At 41.5% G+C, this 19,967-nt stretch overlaps 1 protein-coding gene across 2 annotated transcripts; it reads left to right on the top strand.

Annotated features, from left to right (window-relative positions):
- The first annotated feature begins 2,277 nt into the window (after nucleotides 1-2,277).
- ndst2 (N-deacetylase and N-sulfotransferase 2) lies at nucleotides 2,278-18,616 on the top strand. Of its 2 annotated transcripts, XM_023327565.1 has the most exons (15): nucleotides 2,278-2,427; nucleotides 5,261-5,311; nucleotides 5,460-6,956; nucleotides 7,959-8,046; nucleotides 8,180-8,334; nucleotides 9,327-9,512; nucleotides 10,812-10,940; nucleotides 11,853-12,035; nucleotides 12,128-12,224; nucleotides 12,307-12,430; nucleotides 12,611-12,785; nucleotides 13,316-13,486; nucleotides 13,647-13,756; nucleotides 15,367-15,469; nucleotides 16,010-18,616. In XM_023327565.1, exons 3-15 carry the CDS (start codon nucleotides 5,886-5,888, stop codon nucleotides 16,127-16,129), a joined length of 2,712 nt encoding a protein of 903 aa, XP_023183333.1. In that variant the 5' UTR covers nucleotides 2,278-2,427; nucleotides 5,261-5,311; nucleotides 5,460-5,885; the 3' UTR covers nucleotides 16,130-18,616. The 2 variants fall into 2 exon arrangements, with proteins under 2 accessions (XP_023183333.1, XP_005812147.1); XM_005812090.2 differs by lacking the exon at nucleotides 5,261-5,311.
- Nucleotides 18,617-19,967: the final 1,351 nt, after the last annotated feature.

The following is a 19,967-nucleotide window of genomic DNA, read 5'->3' as shown; positions in this document are numbered from 1 at the left end:
ATCATGTAAGATTTATTTAATAACAAAAATAAATCATATAATAACAAACGTGAGCATCACAATTCTTAAATACAGTTTTAAATGATGTTTAAACTCTTTTTTCCAGAAGGCCTGACCTTTACCAAGCTCCCCTGTACTCCACAGAACACTGACCTCTACTGGTCTGATATTTAGGAAGATGAAGCGCTAAACTGGCAAGTTAATTGAGAATGAAATTGCATGTTTGATATAATGTCGTTTCATTGAACTGAGAAGGCATGGATCCAACCAGACCCGTGGAGGGGTCTTGTGGCATCTGGACCATAGAAGTGCTGCAGATTGTGAAATTGGATTTCCATCTATCTGGATTTGTTTGTCCAGAATATCCCACAGATGCTCCATTGCACTGAGATCCGGTTTTACGCCTTGACCTTGATGTGTCGGCGTGGTTGCTGGAGGAGTTCACAACCATCCGGGATACAGCTTGCATGAAAGAGTGTGGATGTTTTAAGAAGGTGGTACATGCAAAGGTATCCACAGGGCTGACTGCACTCAAAGGTTGTTGGTGCTTTTTGGGTGGACAGCAGTCATGATGGACTCCATGGACTCTGCACTCCATACACAACCTGATGAACTGTGTATTAGCTGAGGAACTAGAGTTTCAGTAGTTTGTTGGATCAGACCATGCAAGACAGCATTTTCTTCCAACATCCATCACCTAGCCTCGGCCACCCATACATACAGAACCCTGGTTCCAGTTCACTACCTTTTTTTCTTGGACCACTGAACTGAAGACTGATGTTCACTTGCTGTCCAGTGTGTTCCAACAACCAATGGGTAGCAACCAATGGGTAACTGAAATCAGTTATTTCACCTGGAAGTGTACATTTGGTTTTTGACATTTTAGCCCTTACAGTCTCCTCTTCATGAGACTGTCTTGGGGAAACGGAGTGTTTGCAGTCAGAGGCTTCTCTAGAGAGACCGCTACAAGAGACATTTCCTGCCGACAGCCATCACAATCTACAATAACTCTTTGAAGAACCTGAATTAGTGAGTTACAACATTTAACTTCCCTTTGGGATCAATAAAGTATTTTTGAATTTGAATTGAAAATCTGAGAAAACGTTTAAGTGCCACTAAAGGTATGAAGCTACTATTAGTCATGAACAAGAAATCCTAAAAAAAGAGAGAAGCTAATTTCTGCCTGGGGTTGGAGGTGGCTCCACAGCTCACCAAGGGTTTCCCCAAACACCAAACCAGCCCCAGTGCTAACTTAACACATTTTTTTTTGTTTCTACTAATAAAACACTAACTATAGTTCCTTAAATCTGGTACTGCTGTCAACCTTAACAGAACCGCCCCCATCAGGAAGTGGCCACAGGTTAACGGAGAACCAGCAACTAATTAAAACGATATGTACATTAAAACGATATGTACTACTTTTAATCTGCTTAACTTTCAGAACTCATTTACTCAGTGAGTGAATAGGTACCAGAGTCAATAAAAACTAAATAAGACGTAGAACAACATGAGGTTATTGTTCCTGTAACCAAATAAATGTAGGTCAAAACAAAAAGAGACTAGACAGGAAGTCCATACACGTTCCAAGGCCAAAGTCACTGCTGACCAAACAGACAAAAATCTTGAGGTTCCCCAAAACCTTTTAGGAATTACTCTGGACTGGTGATATCACAGATTAACTGTATTAATCTTAAGTCAAATTAATACAACTTTTAAAGAGAAAGTCCTGGAAGCAAAACATTACACCCTATTTCAAGCATGGCGATGGTAGTGTGATGGTCAGGACTTCTTTACTGCTTAAGGATCAGGATGAGTTGACGTATAATTTCTGCTATTGACTAGAATATCATGAAGAAGAATGGTAGGCCATCATATTCTGGTTAAGCAAGAGGGAAATATTCAGAAGCACCTCTAAATACTTCAAAACTAAAATTGGCCTTAAAGTCTGTGTTTAATATGCTGTGGCTGTATTATCCTTTTTTAGCATTCATATTTTCAGAGACAACAAATTTTATACAAAAACCCCCATATTTACATATATAAATATATGTAAAACATATATAAATATATATGCGATTTTCCTGAACTCTTGGATCCACATCAGCAACCTGTTGTTCTGATGTCTGTGGAAGCGTGTGCATGATAAGTTTACACAGATGTTTGAGTTTAAAGAGGATTTTTCCAATCCGCAGAGGGTCAGAGATGAACGTCTGCGAGGAGCTGGTAGTGACCCAGAGCAGCTGGTGAACAGGTTCTGCTCTCTCACTCCCCCCTCCTGGTTCCCAGCTTGGTTCAGTCCGGGCTGCTATCATAAACAAGATGGCTGCTTGAGTGTTGACGCGCCGAAGTTGAGTTTTATCTCGAATTGCAGACCTAAACGCCATCTTCTCCTTCAACCAAATTGCTCCCCGATGCGACAAAATCCCGGTAAGTGAAAATTAGCCCCGGTTTTTCTCTCTGAGGTGGGAACGTGTGAATGTTGCCTCCATTAGCCATCTGTGGCTACCGTAGCCTGCAGCTAGCTGGCTCTGTCCCTGCTGGTGAACACTGGGGGTTTTACTGGGAGGGATTCCTCCCAGCTGGACTGCTTGTTTGTGTGGACAGAGAGGGAAGAGGAAGGATGACGTGTTCATAGGGTCATTTGTAGATGACAAGAAGCAGGTTTGAGGATCCACCATTGATGCTCGGAGCTAACGTTAGCAGCTGAAAGCTAAGATGTTGGCAGGGGTCCGTTGAAAGACCGGAGTGCGGCGGCTGGTCAGGGTTTTCTGTCCCCGTCATGTGACCGGGCTGTTACCGGCTTCTGTCAGCAGCATCCTCTGCTGTCCCGGTTGGTGCCACGACCCCCAGGCACTGTGAGGAAGCCCATCATCATCATCATCATCAGCAGCAGCAGCAGCAGCTGAGGGTTATACCTTTAATTGTTGCTTAGTGAAAGAATCCAGACAATCAGACAATCCAGTCTGATCTCATTGTCTGTGGTGGGAACTAAGATGGGGTTTTTTTTTTAGACCACAACTAACCTCTGCTGACTTCTCCCTGCTGTAGTTTTACTTCTTTCACTTTCCCCTTTCAGAGCTCAACACAGGCCTCTGTCCTCCTGTCACACCATCCCTCTGCTTCCCCTCCATCTCTACACCTATCAATGTCCCTTCACCTCCAGTTGACCACTCCATATTTCCACTGTCCTTCCCTCACGCAGGTCTGAACCATCTAAGCCCTGACTAACCTGAGCTGAACCTGAACATCTAGATTTGGTCCTGGAGCTTTTGTTTTTGTCTCCTGACATTAGGATAGGTCTCACTCTTTATTAGACACTTATCTCCACTAGCTCCACATGACAAGATGCACTACCGAAAAACAGGGAAAACTTCCTGTTTGAAGTCATGACACGGTCTAGTTAAAGGTTTTTGCTGCAGGTCATTTATTTATAACTCAGCAGCACGTGTTTCTGCAGAGAACCCACTGTCTCATGTCGTCTTGAATCTGCTCGAATACACGTAGAAGTAAAAGAGTCACATTTCCAGACCTCTGTCTTCTTCTTTGTATAGAGCGTCACAAAAACACATCGTTGGTCTGCAAGGGTCAATTGGAATTAAATCCTAAAATACCATAGCAATACTAAACGTGTTGCCGCAGCACAGACACACCAGTCTGATAGTTGGATAACTCTCACTCTTTTTTTTTATTTACGATTTATCTCTGCTCTGACAAGCAGTTTTCAAGGTTTTGTTTAAAACAGTACTGGATTTCCCATTTCTAATCTTAGTGTAAAACCACTTGGTTATCAGAACCAGACTGCTTGCTTTGCTTCCTGTCCACAGTGTCTTCCCAATGCTTTGACACATCAGCGTTGTCGATGGCGAGCTGAAGGTCAGTGGCGTCGATATGAATGAGAAAACCCTGAGGTCCAGCGACATCACAATGAACAGAGTGTTATGTAAATATGGTATATAGATGTGTGGGCAAGGTGTCTGATGTGGAGGTGAGCTGCTGCTGCCAAGGGTGACACCAGGTGTTTGGTTTAGGGGGAAATAACCTTTTCACACAGAGGCAGGTTGGTTTAGATTTCTAACTTTCCCTTAAAGGGGGCGGTATTATGCATAATCAGCCTTTTTTATTTATTTATAGCTTTACATCATGTTATAATGTTATTCCCTCGTCATAAACATCTCTATAGTGTTGCTTGGATCCTGTCATGCATGTTTGAGAAATCCTTTAATCTCCATGGCAACCACTGAGAACTGCCTAAACACTTGCTCTCACTGAGCTCTTCCTTTTCCTCCTCTGAGCTGCAGTCCCCAGACCGAGCCTCCACCTCACAGAGCAGCCCCCCCAACCCCCACTCGGATCCTTCAGACTAGCCAGCAGCAATTAGCGGACACCCGGTGGAACTGTGCGTCCGCTGAGCTGCTAAGAACAGCTGAAAGCGGCACCATGGAAGCATTGTTGTGACGATGTGCTGAAGGGGGAGTGTCAGAAATGGTTTCCACCTTTCTTAAGGAGACAGAGGCCCAATTTCAAGGTGTCAGATACGGTTTTAATGCAAAGTCAAATTTATTTTAAGTCATGTTTGACATATACAGTACTTTTATAACAACTGAACATTACATGGTTACTTCATTGTGCTATAAAACAGTGTGCCTAAATGCAAAGTCTTTTCAAAGCTGCTTTGTGTAGTTACTGTTTATCAATGCTATTTAGTTTGAAAGCCTCAAGTGTGACAAAGCGAAAAAATAAGAGTAAATCTGTTATTTCCGAAAACCGTCTTCTTGCCCACCTGAGCTGTGTATCTGAGCAGCTCCTCCAGTGTCACCATGCTCCTCTGCTTCACTGATTATTGCTCTGCTTGCTGTCAGTTTATTTTACATTTACTGATTTGGTGGCTTCTGAAGGCAGGTGAGTTGCTTGATACACATTTTTTTGTTTCACACTTATTTCTTTTATTGTTTGTAAGAAAAGTCATCCTTCTCCCTCCTGGTCACAGCTGTGCTCCACTTACTGTGGGTCTCCCATACCACAGACTAGTAAATACATGGAGATTTGTGGCTTTGTGAATGTTATAAACAGTCTATTAAGGCAGTTAAAGACTGCTTTGTTATTTTTGTATGAAGCTGTTGTTTGTTGGATTTAAATGAACTTCGAAGTACCTAGCTGAAAACAAGTTGAACATTTTCGTTTGTTTATAATAAAAAATGAAATTCAGAGAGTTTGACTGTTCTTAAATTGGCTAAATTTAACATCATGTTTCATATTGCAGAGGCTTTTGCAACCGACATCCATTGAGTTCTGGACATACGATGTTGTCCCGGTGAGAAACCAGCAGAACTGTTCATATGTTGTCAGAATTATGCAGAATACAGTCCGTGTAAGAAATCAGCAATGCTGATATAAATCTCACTCTGCTTCATGTTTTCTTTGCTTATTTGTCCTTTTTTTTTTTTGCTTTTGTTCCAAAGTGTCTTGGATGTCATGGACGAGTGGCCGGAGAGAGTCGAAGCCCGAAATCCAGAGCAGCTACACTGAGATTCCTCCAAATAGAAGACATCATGGAGATGAGAATAGTTCAGACGTAGGCCGTCAGCTCAGCAGAAACCCATCTGAACAGACATCAGATAGTTTTACTGAGGCCCTGATATCAGTTTCTTTGTAGCAATCTGAGTGTTTTTGCACGTCAGAGCTAAACAGAAAGCAAGTAATGAATGATGCTGGCCATGGTGACTTAGTGTAAATGGCTATTAATCAGCACAGCTCAGTGACAGTATTCACTGCTCAATCTTCCTGCCCCACTCAGTTTTCCTCTCGCTCCCTCTCCCCGCCGCTGCCCTTGTCCGTTTGGATTCGCTGCCACCTCCTGACCTGTCCGGCCTCCTTCCCACATCACCATGGCCGCTGGTCTGGGGATTTTGAAGCTGCTGCGAGGGGTCCGCCAGCTGGAGCTTCACCGCCTGATTCTGGCATTGATAGTCTTCTGCCTGCTCTCCATGGCGTTCTTGGCCTACTATGTCTCCAACAGCCCCAAAATCAAGGACTCACCACCTTTACCCTTCAGTGATTGTGGTGGAGGTGGGGGGACGCTGCTGGGAATGGGTACTGGGGCCGACGGTGGCGAGACTGGAGGCCAGAGGTCCCCTCTCTTCCTTCCGGTGCGCCAGGGGCGACTCCAGGAGGTCAAGACGATTGACAACTCCAGGACAGAGCCAGTGGTTCTGGTGTTTGTGGAGAGCATCTATTCCCAACTGGGCCAAGAGATCGTTGCCATCTTAGAATCGAGCCGCTTCCACTACCGCACAGAGATCGCTCCTGCTAAGAGTGAGATGCCCACGCTGACGGAGCACGACCGTGGACGATACGCCTTGATCATCTATGAAAACGTGCTGAAATATGTCAACCTCGATGCGTGGAACCGAGACTTGCTGGACAAGTACTGTGCTGAGTACGGAGTGGGCGTCATTGGTTTCTTCAAAGCAACTGAGAACTCGCTTCATAGTGCACAGCTCAAAGGTTTCCCCCTCTTTCTACACTCGCACCTCGGACTCAGGGACTACCGTATAAACCCCAGCGCTCCGCTGCTTTACATCACCAAGCCCAACCAGGTGGAGCAGGGCTCTTTGCCGGGGGATGATTGGACGATTTTCCTGTCTAACCACTCTACATATGAACCAGTTCTTTTAGCCACCCCTAAGTCCTCAGATCCCCTGGCACATTTTGGACCCGGCCCCTTGCAGGCCCTCTATTCCACCGTGGTGCAGGACCTGGGGCTCCACGACGGCATCCAGAGAGTTCTCTTTGGAAATAATCTCAATTACTGGCTTCACAAGCTGGTGTTTGTAGACGCCATCGGCTACCTGACGGGGAAAAGACTGTGTTTGTCATTGGACCGCCACATCCTGGTGGACGTGGATGATATATTTGTGGGCAAGGAGGGGACTCGAATGAAGGTGTCTGATGTGGAGGTGAGCCATTTACCCTGCACTGCATATTGTCACGCTGATGTTCTGTTCTTTTATCTCGAAAATGTGACTAATAGTCTAATAGATTTAGCTGTATAAATGAAGATTAAAGGATATTTCATAATATTTCAATTAGATTTTTTTCTAAAAGGATATTGAAATGTTTTTATTATTTTGGGGTGTTTCTTGAAACTGCCATTCTGTGTTGACTAGGGAAGCAACACAGAATTGACTTAATCGACTTAATTAATTGTCAATTAACACTTTATTAGATTAAAATTACTTCCAATCGATTAACTAATAACTTCCACTTGGACCTAAGATTAACTCATCAATCAATAACTTGCATCCCTAACGTTCACAGTTTTTTTTTCTGTATTAGGTTTCAGTTTTAGAAGATCAGTGTTACTAGCTCTGATTGGTTCCCCAGAATCCGCTCCATGTCAGCTTTATGAAAAAGAATTTCAGTTCTCCAGCTGTCTGTTGCATGTCAACTCACTTTAACACGCCACGGCGGCTCTGCGCAGGAAACCAGTGTAACAGCAGCAACTGCTGGCAAATACACCAAGCTCCATTTCTCGCTGTGTCCTTGCTTTGCTCTGACAACAAAGTAAAGAATCGGTTGCACTTCCCCTTTTCTTCCCCCTCACATGCTGCTCTTGAACCTAGAAGTGATTTGGCAGCTACCTCTGTCAGCAGGTCTGACTGACGATTTTCAAAAATATCGCTGTTGGCATCACTAAAGTTGTTCAGAAAGAAGTTGTAAATGTGACTGAATCTTCAGCCAACGTGACTGAAGCGTTCCTGCAAAAAAAGAAGAAAAACAACTCTCAAATGTACTTTTATTGAAATGAGGTCAAATGTCAAGAAGGTACAATGATAAAGATGTTGGCTTCCAGTTTTACTCATCTGTAAATGGTGCTTATTAGAAACGTATTTCTATAATAAACCTTTGTTTCTCACAAGTTATTTGGACTTTGCTTAGTTTACTCTGGTTTTTCGCAGGCCTTGCTGAACACTCAAAATAAGCTAGGAGCGCTGGTTCCTAATTTCACCTTCAATCTGGGATTTTCCGGAAAATTCTACCACACAGGTACTAAACGTTGTAAGATTAAATCAACCCTTTTCCTCTTCAATGATTCATGTTGCTCTGAGTTTTGTAGAATCCGACTGCGAGTTGGAGGAGACTTAATTTTTTGTTGTTGTTGCTCTGCGGGCGTTTCCAGGCACCGATGAGGAGGACCAGGGAGACGACATGCTGCTGCAGCACAGGAAGGACTTCTGGTGGTTCCCTCACATGTGGAGCCACATGCAGCCTCACCTCTTTCACAATGTCAGCGTCCTGGCTGAGCAAATGAAGCTCAACAGGATCTTTGCTCAGGTAACAGGAGACTCGGATGGAGGTTGTTTGTTGAAGGAACTGCTCAGTAACGGAGAAACGCCGGGCAATGTTGGGTCTTTTCACCTCTTTTCTCTTAGCCTGATTTGTTGCGTTGAAGAACACTAATAAGCTGAATGTGAGAGTTAAGGGTTTTTTCCCCCCAACAACCTTTCCTGACATTTAGAGAAGATTCTATGCATATTTGGCTGATGACAACGACCTGGTACCGTAACGCTCCATGTTCTGGTCCACGCTTTCAATTAGTTTTTGAACAGAAGTGCTGAATAAACCACTTTACTTCTCGAAGCATTGCAGCTTTACACACTTATCATTCCCATGCGTTAGTCTCTCCTATTTGTATGATCAAAGATAGAGTAAAAGTTTTATGGATCCAAAAACTGTAGCAACAAATTTAGAACAAAAAATCTAAATATGTGCAAATCCACAAGTTTCATTTTTAGCTTCACCCGATTCAAGTTCTGTAAAAAAAAAAAAAATCTTCTATTTTCTCGCGTTTTGCATAAAATGTATTTGTCAAAAGAATAATCAGCAGATTCTTTGCATCCTTTTGCTACAAATGATCAAGCACACTCTAAAGGAATGCTTTGTCGTTGCATTTTAGGCTACAAAATTGTCATTTTCATATTTGAAAAAAGGATGTGAATTATTTGTTCATTTTTAATGGATTTCTAATATTGTGAAAAAAATTACTTAAATGAAAAATCTGCAGAATGCAGATTTTTAAAAAATGTATTCATTGTGAGAATAGTCAATAGAATAATTGATTAGTAAAGTAATAATTAGTGGCAGTCCTGGTAAAGTCAGAGCAGTACGTTGCTGTTAACACAACTCTCCCACTAAAGTTCTCCACCCTCCTTCCAGGACAAACTAAACGGTTTACCGGATGTGTTGCATTTAATCTAATGTCTTACTTAGACATTATTCTTCTGAGGAGGAGCACTGAGACGTTTGGGTTTTGCTGCCCTCTGCAGGAGCATGGAATCCCAACAGATATGGGCTACGCAGTGGCTCCGCACCACTCCGGGGTCTACCCTGTCCACACCCAGCTGTATGAGGCCTGGAAGTCTGTGTGGGGAATCCAGGTGACCAGCACTGAAGAGTACCCTCACCTGAGGCCAGCGAGGTACCGCCGGGGCTTCATCCACAACGGAATCAAGGTCAGTGCTCTCTACTGGGTTCGGCTCACAGCCAGCTGCAGATTCTGCTGCTGACTTTCTGTTGGATCCGACCGATAGAGATGAGGATCTTTCAATGTCTCGTGATTCGATTGCGACCGTTAGTGTCACAGTGCAATTCAGAAGCTGATTTCTTTTCAAACGGTCCTGAGATTCTGTCCAAATGATGCGACTGACAAGTGAAAAAGACATTTAAACCAAATCTTTACAGTTTTGGTACAGATTTGGTACTAATGATTCAATTTCATTAGTTTATGTTTGAATAAAAATAGCTTTTTTTTCATAAATGATGTAACTTAATTTACCAGTATTAAGTTAGCTTAGCTTTTTCTTGAATTAAAAATGCATACGACGGGTGAGACGGCCTTCTGCAGTGGCCACATGATAAGGGATTATCAGTGGACGTCACATTACGTCAGCAGTCACTTTACTGTCCATGTCGCCTGCAGAAAGCAAGCACTCTTATATTTCTCTGACTACTAAAACTGTTTACAATTAGGTTCATAAACGTATTCAGAACGGACAGCCAGCGCCGACCGTTTGTCTTTGCGTGGCAACTTTGTGGTATTTGCAGAGGTTTTCTTCCTCTTTCAGCCTGCTACACTTTTCATTTCTGATGGCTTAGTTTACCACATGCCTTGATGGGTGCAGCTGCATCTTCATTTTCCTGCTAATTGTTACCAACGTAGGAAGAAATTGTTGGATTTTGTTTGTCCTTTGCACACTAAATACAAATTCAGTTTTTAAGAAAACCTACATGTCAGGATACACCTATTCCAGGGCCCTTGCACGGATAGGTTTGAGGGACTCATTGAACAAAATTGCTTTAATAATAATTTGACAGCATAACTTATTATAGTAGGCTGACAACATGCTAGCTAATGTTAAAACAGCAGGGTACTTGTGGGTAACCATGGCAACCAGTGACAGTTTTTAAGGCCTTCGGCAGCCGAGTTGCGCACACATCTGCTGCAAATAATTCCTCTGTGCTCACAAATACAAGTGGCAAAGATGGAGGTTTTTAACTCGATTTCTGATTAGTCGATTCAGAATTCGCAGGACCCATAAATTGGGATTCTGAATTTTTTTTTTTTCTGCACTGTAACTGACTGCACAGACAGGTTGATCTCAGATAACCGACAGTGATCTAGTCAGTTTCATTCCACCCACTTGTATACAATTCCCTTCACTTGTCGACGGTCGTATTGTTCCGTCTTAAAGCTTTAATGAAGTCGGAGGAGCAAAGAGGTGAACTGATGAAGCTTCTCCTTCATTCTCTAGGTGTTGCCCAGGCAGACCTGTGGCCTCTTCACACACACCATCTTCTACAACGAATACCCTGGAGGCTCCAAGGAGCTGGATAAGAGCATCCGAGGAGGAGAACTCTTCCTCACCGTTCTCCTAAACCCTGTAAGTCAACTCCTCCCTTGTATATACGCAGAGCTGCTTGAGTTCACATCAGTAGTAACTCCAGCCACACTGCAGATGGGTCTGTAGGCTCTGTCTACAAATGCATCAGCCAGGCAATACATGAACAGCATGAATGCTACAGGCTCTGTAGCATGGGTCATGTCAAGTCAACCGGGGTCAGTCTCAGCCGCGCAGATTCCCAGGAAATATCTTACACTGCTTGATGTGTTTTGATGATGTGTTCGGTACACTATACTGGAACTGGATTCATTTATTCTGACTGCAGATTCTGTAAAACTCTAGTAATCTTTGAAGGGGGAGGGGCTTTTGAAATGAGGTCCAGGTCGAAAACCACACCACCTAGGATGTAGACTCGGTTTGATTGGGGAGCAAAGCTGCAACATTTGTACCATTTCCAATGCTACAAATGTTGTGGTTCTCTATCACGATGCATTGTGTCAAACAAATAACCTTCATCTTTCTCCCAAGAACTGAAGGAAACGAGTCGAACGGAATGCATCTTCCTTCCTCACAAAATGAAAACACAAATGGAATGGCATCAGAGTTTAGTGGTTGTAGGATTTCTCTCCTTGATAAAAGACCTCCGGTCATTTCTCTGGTCATTTAGTGCTAGGCTATCGTGTTTGCTTTGGTTCTATTTAGGACACTTAAACATGGACAGAATTCTTCTCCACTAAAGAATGATGGTTCTATAGAATACCGTGTCATTTGTGTAGCTTTTACACAAATGAAACTCTTCAACTCTAAAAGTTCTTACTTTGTCTTTTTGTACTTGAGACCCCGATTGGACACCATATCTGGACAGAATTGCTATCGTAGGAATGATTGCTTTTTCAACCCTCCCAGTTTCCCACGTGACCGATCCACTTATTCTCTGTCCACGCAATGCAGATCAGCATCTTCATGACTCACCTGTCAAACTATGGAAATGATCGTCTGGGCCTGTACACCTTTGAATCTCTGGTGAAGTTTGTCCAGTGCTGGACCAACCTCAGGCTGCAGACCCTTCCTCCCGTTCAGCTGGCAGAAAAATATTTCCAGATCTTCCCAGAAGAAAGAAACCCACTCTGGCAGGTACAGTTTCAAAACAGAAATAATAATTAAAAAAAAACAAACATGTATTTGACATTTCCACTGAATTTAAAGCAAACAATTATTTTTTTTAGAACCCGTGTCACGACAAAAGACACAAAGACATCTGGTCCAAAGAGAAAACCTGTGACAGACTTCCTAAATTCCTTATTATTGGACCACAGAAAACAGGTAGCCCTCCTCATCTCCATTTTCAGTCATTTTTCCTCTTTAGCCTTTTGAATCTCATCATCGTTATGTTTTCTCCATCCAGGCACTACAGCACTTCACTCATTCCTGAGCCTCCACCCAGCCATCACTGGCTCCTTCCCCAGCACCACCACCTTCGAAGAGATCCAGTTCTTCAGTGGAGTCAATTATGACAACGGGATCGACTGGTAGATCTCACCAGCATGTGCTTTACTCCACCTTTAGATTCTCTCTGTCCCAGACAAGAAACTCAATATTGCAATATTCAACATTACAATCACAGAATTGCATATTCCAAATACAATGCAGCCTTAATGGTCATGGATTTGAATGATTTTGTTTTTGTCTTTTTTTAAAATTTCTTTTAGGTACATGGAGTTCTTCCCATTCCCATCCAACGTCAGCGCAGACTTCATGTTTGAAAAAAGTGCCAATTACTTTGACTCAGAAATGGCCCCCAAACGAGCAGCAGCGCTGTTACCCAGAGCCAAAGTCCTGGCTGTGCTCATCAACCCGACTGACAGAGCATACTCCTGGTACCAGGTACGATGGCCCGATGGACTCATGGACAGCTTTAAACTTGACTCTTCTTTTTTCTTTTAGTAAAAATCTGTAAGATTTAGAGGCCATTAGTTGAGCTCACCTCAGTCAGGACTTTGTAGTAGCAAAGTTTCTTTGCAAAAAAAAGCTACAAGTACAAGCCCCTCTAGGGCTCCAACAAATGAATAATCGGCCGACTATCGTGATGATTAATTAAATAAAAAATTTTTGGCCCATTTTGCAGATTTTTCTTTTTATACAATGTTATAAATGCATTGAAAATGCAAATAAATAAAAAATTATCTTCCTTTTCAAATAGAAAAATAATGACTTTATTGCCTAAAATGTAATTCCGTAGCATTCCTTTAGTAAGTCTAGTCGTATATGAACGTGGTGTCTTTCAATTTTATATGATGGGATTTGAATTTTGAACTTTTGAAACGAGAATCTGTTCTGCCTTGAGTTGCACATATAATCCATACTAGCTTGCAGGAGGTTTCAGTTAGATTTTTTCTTGTTGTCTGTGACTCCAGCACCAGAGAGCCCACCAAGACCCGGCGGCGCTCAACAACACTTTCCACGCAGTGGTGACCGCAGCCCGCTCGGCCCCCAGAGCCTTGCTAGTTCTGCAGAAACGGTGCCTTTTTCCGGGGGCCTACGCCTCTCATTTGGAGCGATGGCTGCAGTATTACCAACCCAGCCAGGTGAAACTGAATTATTATTACAACAACAATCATATAAAACAATGTTGAGGATTTCCCCTGTAACTCTTGTTGAAGATGAATTGGTTTCTCTCTCCAGTTTTAAATCCAGATTGACTTTGCTCTCCTAGAATCCTCTGACTGTTTCTGTTCCTCCGCTCAGCTGCACGTTGTGGACGGGGCCGTGCTGCGCTCCAATCCTGTCCTGGTGATGGAGGGAATTCAGAGATTTCTTGGCATTACTCCCATCTTCAACTACACACAGGCTCTAATGTAATGCAACACACACGAATCCAAGCTGCAACCAAGCAGTTTTTAGAACCCTACAGAGTTTAAGGGAAACTCAAACTTACTAAAATGAACTTTTTGTGTAAATGTAGAGCAGTGCAGTCGGATTAGTGTTGTGAACCTTCTTGTAATATGTTAATGATCTTGTCTCTTTCTGTAATACACAAAATCATTTAAAGGTAAGTAAAGAATGGCTCCAATAAGGTTTGTAATAGTTTCTTGTTGGAAGCTACCCAGCTAGCATAGCGGTCTCATCAGGTCACCAATTAACCCATTCTAAGCTTCTGAGGCAACTCAGAAATCCAATGTTTCTCTCATCATTGAACGCATCAATGCAAGAGGACGTACAAAATGTATTCAAATATCTTGAAACTAAGAGATTTAGTTAATAAAAAAATATCTATTAGTTATTTTAAAAGCTACAAAGAGATTATTGTCAATTATTTTACAAAATTCTTTGTCTTAAGCTCAAGTGACAGACTGAACAGAATGAACATGATTTCAAGGAATTAAGACTCCATCCTGTGGAGGGCATCAATGGTGGTGTTCTGGCCCGTTGTTGGGTCTGCAATCCTCCCCACATTGAACCAAACTGAAGTCATTTAACGACAACAGTGGAAACCTGCGCACTCTCAGGTGATTTCTCCACAGTATTCTAATGTGTTTCATGAGCCGGAAGCCAAAAATTATGTAAAAAATCAACAAATACCTGAAATTGTTCAAACTGTGGAACCTGAATCTATAACCTATGAAAGTTGTATCTTTTTGAATTTCCATGATTTTCAAATGTTTTGGAAAGGGTCTGTGTATATATATAGATAACTGGAAGACTGAACTGAGTGCAGCAGCAAAGAGTTAAATAAGGACTAATGTCAGCCTCGTAATCACTGCATAAAAGTATTGATAATACCTGGTCTGACAGTTTTACTAATAAAACCACAGGACTTGTGATAAACAATATTGTTGTTTTGAGACCATTTTGAAGCAGCGTAGTGGCAGTGGCAGGATAACCCTAACACATTCTCAATGAGTAATAAACATGTAACACTGGAGACATTTTAAATATCCAAAATAAATAAACAAAACAGAAACGACAAATAAAATGAATTATGAAGTTTATAAACAAAACTATCCTTCAAAAAAAGGGTCAGTTTAGACAAAAGCACCAGACTGAAGACTTTTGTCATCCAGAGAGAAAAGAGAAAAATGATAAATATACGCAAATGGAAAATGTTGAGCTGGTTTGAATTTATCAATTGATTTATTGCTGTAATTGTGACAGACCAAATATAAATAATTAATGACCATTCAGAACAGGAAGATATTAATACAGAACAAGAAATACATTATTTTCTCCATTACTTTGCAAAGGAATTACATTTCATCAGTTATTAAAACGTATGCTTGTTTTGGTCGTAATCAAATCTATTGATCGATTAAACCAAAAACAGGTTCCTGGATTCAAGGTCTGAGTTCAAAGCTCAGATTCTGGTTCTTTGTGGAGGGTCTGGTTCTGTTTCACGTTGAGGGAACTCCAGTGTCTCTCCAGTGAAAGGTGTGCTGCACCGTAATAATGACTGGCTGTTTGTCTGCAGGTATGACGATGGTAAAGGTTTCTGGTGTCAGCGAGTGGAAGGAGCCCGGTCCAAATGCCTCGGGAAGAGCAAAGGCAGGAAGTATCCAGAGATGAGTTCTGAGGTACATCAACGCCTCCGTTTACAGCAGCACTAGTTTACCACTAAATATGAAATGTTATTGAGTTGAGCTGATTACATTATTTAAAAACTGGCAACATTTAATATTGTCGCCTTTCTAAAATAACCTTCTGTCATTCTTTGTACATTTCTTGTTGTTATTGTCAAAATCACTTTTGGCAAAATTGAATTTTTATACAGCTGATGTTGGAGGTTTAATAAAACCAGAGTTGTCCTTTATGAGCAGCAATCGGATTGAAAACAACTTAAAATAGTTGTTGTTGATGCTTTCTGTAGAATATTGGGATCTCATTTAAATGTGCAGAAAAAAGTCAATCCTATAAAGAATTGCAATTTCTAGTTCTGGGAATTCTAAATCGATTCGAAATGCTCAAATATCGATTTATTATTTTTTTTTAATGCGTTGAAGTTGTTCGTCTCTCTCGCTTGTATTTCCGAGTGTACTGCATGTCACGTTGAGCGTCCATTCAACACTGAAAGACATATCTAATCTCTAGTTTGTGTGTGTGTGTGTTCTCTCCAGTCACGTGCCTTTCTAACAGAGTACTACCGTGACCACAACATGGAGCTGGTGCGCCTGCTGAACCGGCTGGGCCAACCACTGCCGTCCTGGCTTCATCAAGAACTCCAGAACTCCCGCTGAAGCCGAGGGCCTCTCGTCGCACGGAGTCTGTTCTCCAGAAAACTGCTCCCAACACTTCTTACCAAGCTACTTTCAGAGCTTCTTTTCCCAGGACTCCTGATGAAACGGGGTCGGGGGGTAGAGGGAAACGGGGTAGCTCCATGAACACTCTCTTGTTCTGTGGCCGACCTCGGTCTGCGGCGCAGGACACATCAGCTGAGAATCAAAGATCCAAGGGACTCGAGCTTTAAAGACAAATGAGTCAGTGACTGAAGACTGAAACGGTGGGGTACCTGTATGGTGTAACACAGGGGGTTAGCATGCACAGGCATACTGATGCTCCCACAGAATGGCGTTGAAGGTTAGAGGTCAGACAGGTTGAAGCAGACATGCTGGTCCTCATCCACATCTATCTCTCTAAAACGCCAGTTCTACTTGATAATCAGTCTGCAGGGCTCCAACTGTGGACTCAAACTAAAGGCTCTGCAGGGATCTAATAAAATAAGAAACCAAGCTACACACACACACACACATTAACTGGCCAACACCTGAAAACAAGCTGTAGTTTCTTTCGAATTTGATCAGATTAGAACAGTTCGGTATGCGTGGCATCAGTGTTGTGATGGATTTCCATCCCTATAATCAGCATCTTGGACTCTTCATGCTCGGTGTCATCACAGCAGATACACAGGGAGGCTAACGAATATATGGGTTTGGGCCGGTTCAGAAGCGTTGCCGGTGCTGCTGGAGCTCCAGTTCTTCCCAGCTCCACCAGTGAAGCTCTGAACTCCAGCAGCAACATTCAGATCTCTCAGCACCAACTCTGCTCTGCTGGGCCAGAGGAAACAACCACTTTCATTAGAGACTGGAGTTGGACCAACAACCAATTCTTATTTTTATGAACAGCATGTTTAATAAAAAAAAAAAATCGACCTGCCAAAAAAAAAAAAAAAAAAAAAAAAACCACGTAAGAAAAGCAATTAAAAAGTGGATTGAGCTGTTGGACAGCATGGGTCTGTTATCGCTTATCTTGCTGCTGTTTTGTTTTAGTTCGCAGCATCAACTTACGCCTCAACACTTTCAGGTTAAACACCTGCCTGACGCGGTGTTGAAGTTCTGTTCGCAGCTCTGTTTATGTAAGCTGGTCAGAGATGGGAAGTGTTGGGTCATTTTAAGGAGCGCTCACTAAGTCAAATTGGTGAGAGCAGCGCATCTGGAACAGAACCAGCACCCTGATGCGCTAGCTCAGGTGTTGCAGAAAATGTTCAAAACCTCTGGCTTGTCGAGCCTAATCAGACCTCAAAATATTCGGCATTTACAGCGTCAATTTCCTCATCGTCGCCATCTTGACTAAATCCGCATATATGCGCAAATTGCGCATATAGAAATTTATTTTTTTTGTTTGTTTTAGCAAGAGTGGCTGCAGCCCGTTCTAAATCTGTGTACTAATATGGTAAAGCCTAGGTCAGTAAAAAAAGAACAACAAAAACATCCAGCAGGCTGTAACATAAAAAAAGCACCACTGGTCAGTATAAAATCACGTCTGCCTTCTGACGACTGAGTAAGAGTGCAGCTCTGGTCCAGGACGTGCCCACTGTTACAGGAGCTTTTTATTGCTGTGGAAATGACTGTTACTGTGAATTCTTCAGTTTAACCTTTTTTTTTGTTTGTTGCCTTTTTATTTCATTGTTTTGTTTTAGTTGATCTTGCTTTGAGAAAATACACCACAAAATTTAGAAGATTGTCGTCCCCGAAAAATACAGATGTAGCAGGTCAAATCACAGACCGATATGTAGCTCAAATAGTACAACTAAAGGATAATGTTCCCTTTTTTCTTTTCTTTTTGAAACTCCCTTTTTGAAATGGTTTTTATTGCTTTACGGGTGTTTGGTTCTGAACTTGCATTTCCCTGGACCAGAGCTGTTGAAATCTGGTATGTGGAAAATAAAAGGCCTTTTCCTGAAAGCTCATTTTCTTGACTTTAATGCCAAATGTTAAAAAGTTAAGGAAATAAGCGGAAATGTGACGACACTGGTTCAAAACTCAACAAGGTCATCAGGCACTTCAGCTGTTATCCTATGTATGTTTCATACATGTGGATGGAGAATACAGGTGACAGAGTTCTAACGGAACGGGTTCTTTCCACTCGGTCCTCATGTTTTGATGGGATTTCCTTTGATGAGGTAAAGCGTTTGAGATGATATAGGAAGCATTTATTATTTATTAAAGGAATCACCTTTTCTTAGCATATAACAAACTTATCTGCCTCCTGTCATGGCAGCTATGTTTCCTGAGACGGTAATAAAAACTCTGCAGCGAGCTGGTGTCATTTTTTTTACTTTGAATGAAAACACAATTCAGCATTTCTCAAATGTCATTTAACAGACTGAGGGTTTTTACTTCACTGCAGCCCACACAACCGTATATTTAGTGCTCAAACGGTTCAAAGACTGATTCAAAGCTGCTGTTTTCTTCTTTTCAGTTTTTGTATTGATGTAAAAAAAAAAAGATAACACTGTTTAATAAAATTTGAGAGACGCTGAAACAGAGGTTTTGTTTTCTTTGCTCATTTATGAGGTTCAACATAAAACCGTACAACTGCAGTAAATGTAGCTCGTTTATTTTAGCAGCCGATACTTGTGACACTCCACAGTATTTGAATGTGGGTTATTAACTACACACAGGTTCATTAATCAATAACCTACAAACAATACATACATACAAGCCAGTTTAAATATTAGGCAAAGAACAAAATAATTTTTAAGAGGTTTTTTCTATTGAGGTAAGGAAAAGAAATACAAACTACGTGACCCTGTAATTGTGATTTCATAAGTGCTTTCTAGCCACACCTGTTCTTAAATTATTTAATTTTTTTTTACCTGTTCTTAAGCAAAGAAATAACAAAGGCAGCTGGGATTATAGGATTCTAAAGAGAGTGGACAAATGAGAAATTTAGAAATATTGTACATAACAGCTCATAATAAACTCATAATATATAATAAATGCCAATATTGTGGAGCCAATGAGACAATAGAACATATTTTAATTTGTAGAAAATGTGACATAGAAAGAAGATTAATGCTTAAAGTTCAGACAGTAAAAGTATTCACATTTTGGAGTTGAATAACACAATATGATCATATTTGTATGAATTAAGACTTTATTTAAGGTTTTGTAAGCTCTAGTGGCCTTTATTTGAAAGGAAATAGGTTAATGAGAGAAGGAAAACATGAACATCTTTAAGGTCGTGTGAAGACTGTCAAGGTTCTGTAAATGTGAGCTGGTCAAAATCAATGTTTCCATAGCCACAGATGAATTTGTCACATTTGTACTACCTCAACATGGAGCACTTTCTGAGTATATTCAAGACTGTGCTCATGTCAAGGTAATAGAAGTGATAATGCAATGGCTTCTTCAAGCTTGGAAACACGGCTGTAATAAAATGATGTTTGCAGTAAGAAACAACAAGAATACCCCAACAATTAGCACTTACTGTGTACCGAAACCAAGTCAGTGTGAAACATCATTTCAATGCCTTCTTCGGTTATTTCAGCAAGACTGTCAAGAGATCCCATGCCGAGATAAAGACTAAAAGAATACCCCAACATTTAGCACTTACTGTATGCACAGACCAAGTGAGTGCCTCTGTTAAGGTAATCTTTTTGCCTAATGTTGTTTGCTTGCAGCTTCTTCTTGTTGATGATAAACTTCCAACCAAGTTAACCCAAAAGAGAAGCACTTATGATATAAGTTGACATCAGTGATTCCATTTCAGGTGACCTGCTTGTATCAGATTCCTCAGGATGTGCATCTTATATAGTAAATGCAGCCATTCAAAACAAACCCCACCTTCTTTTAA

Source organism: Xiphophorus maculatus, chromosome 22 (assembly GCF_002775205.1).
Source record: "Xiphophorus maculatus strain JP 163 A chromosome 22, X_maculatus-5.0-male, whole genome shotgun sequence".
In the NCBI taxonomy this organism is placed as follows: Eukaryota; Metazoa; Chordata; class Actinopteri; order Cyprinodontiformes; family Poeciliidae; genus Xiphophorus; species Xiphophorus maculatus.
Note: the sequence above shows the minus strand (reverse complement) of the source record. Positions and strands in the feature narration are given on the sequence as shown.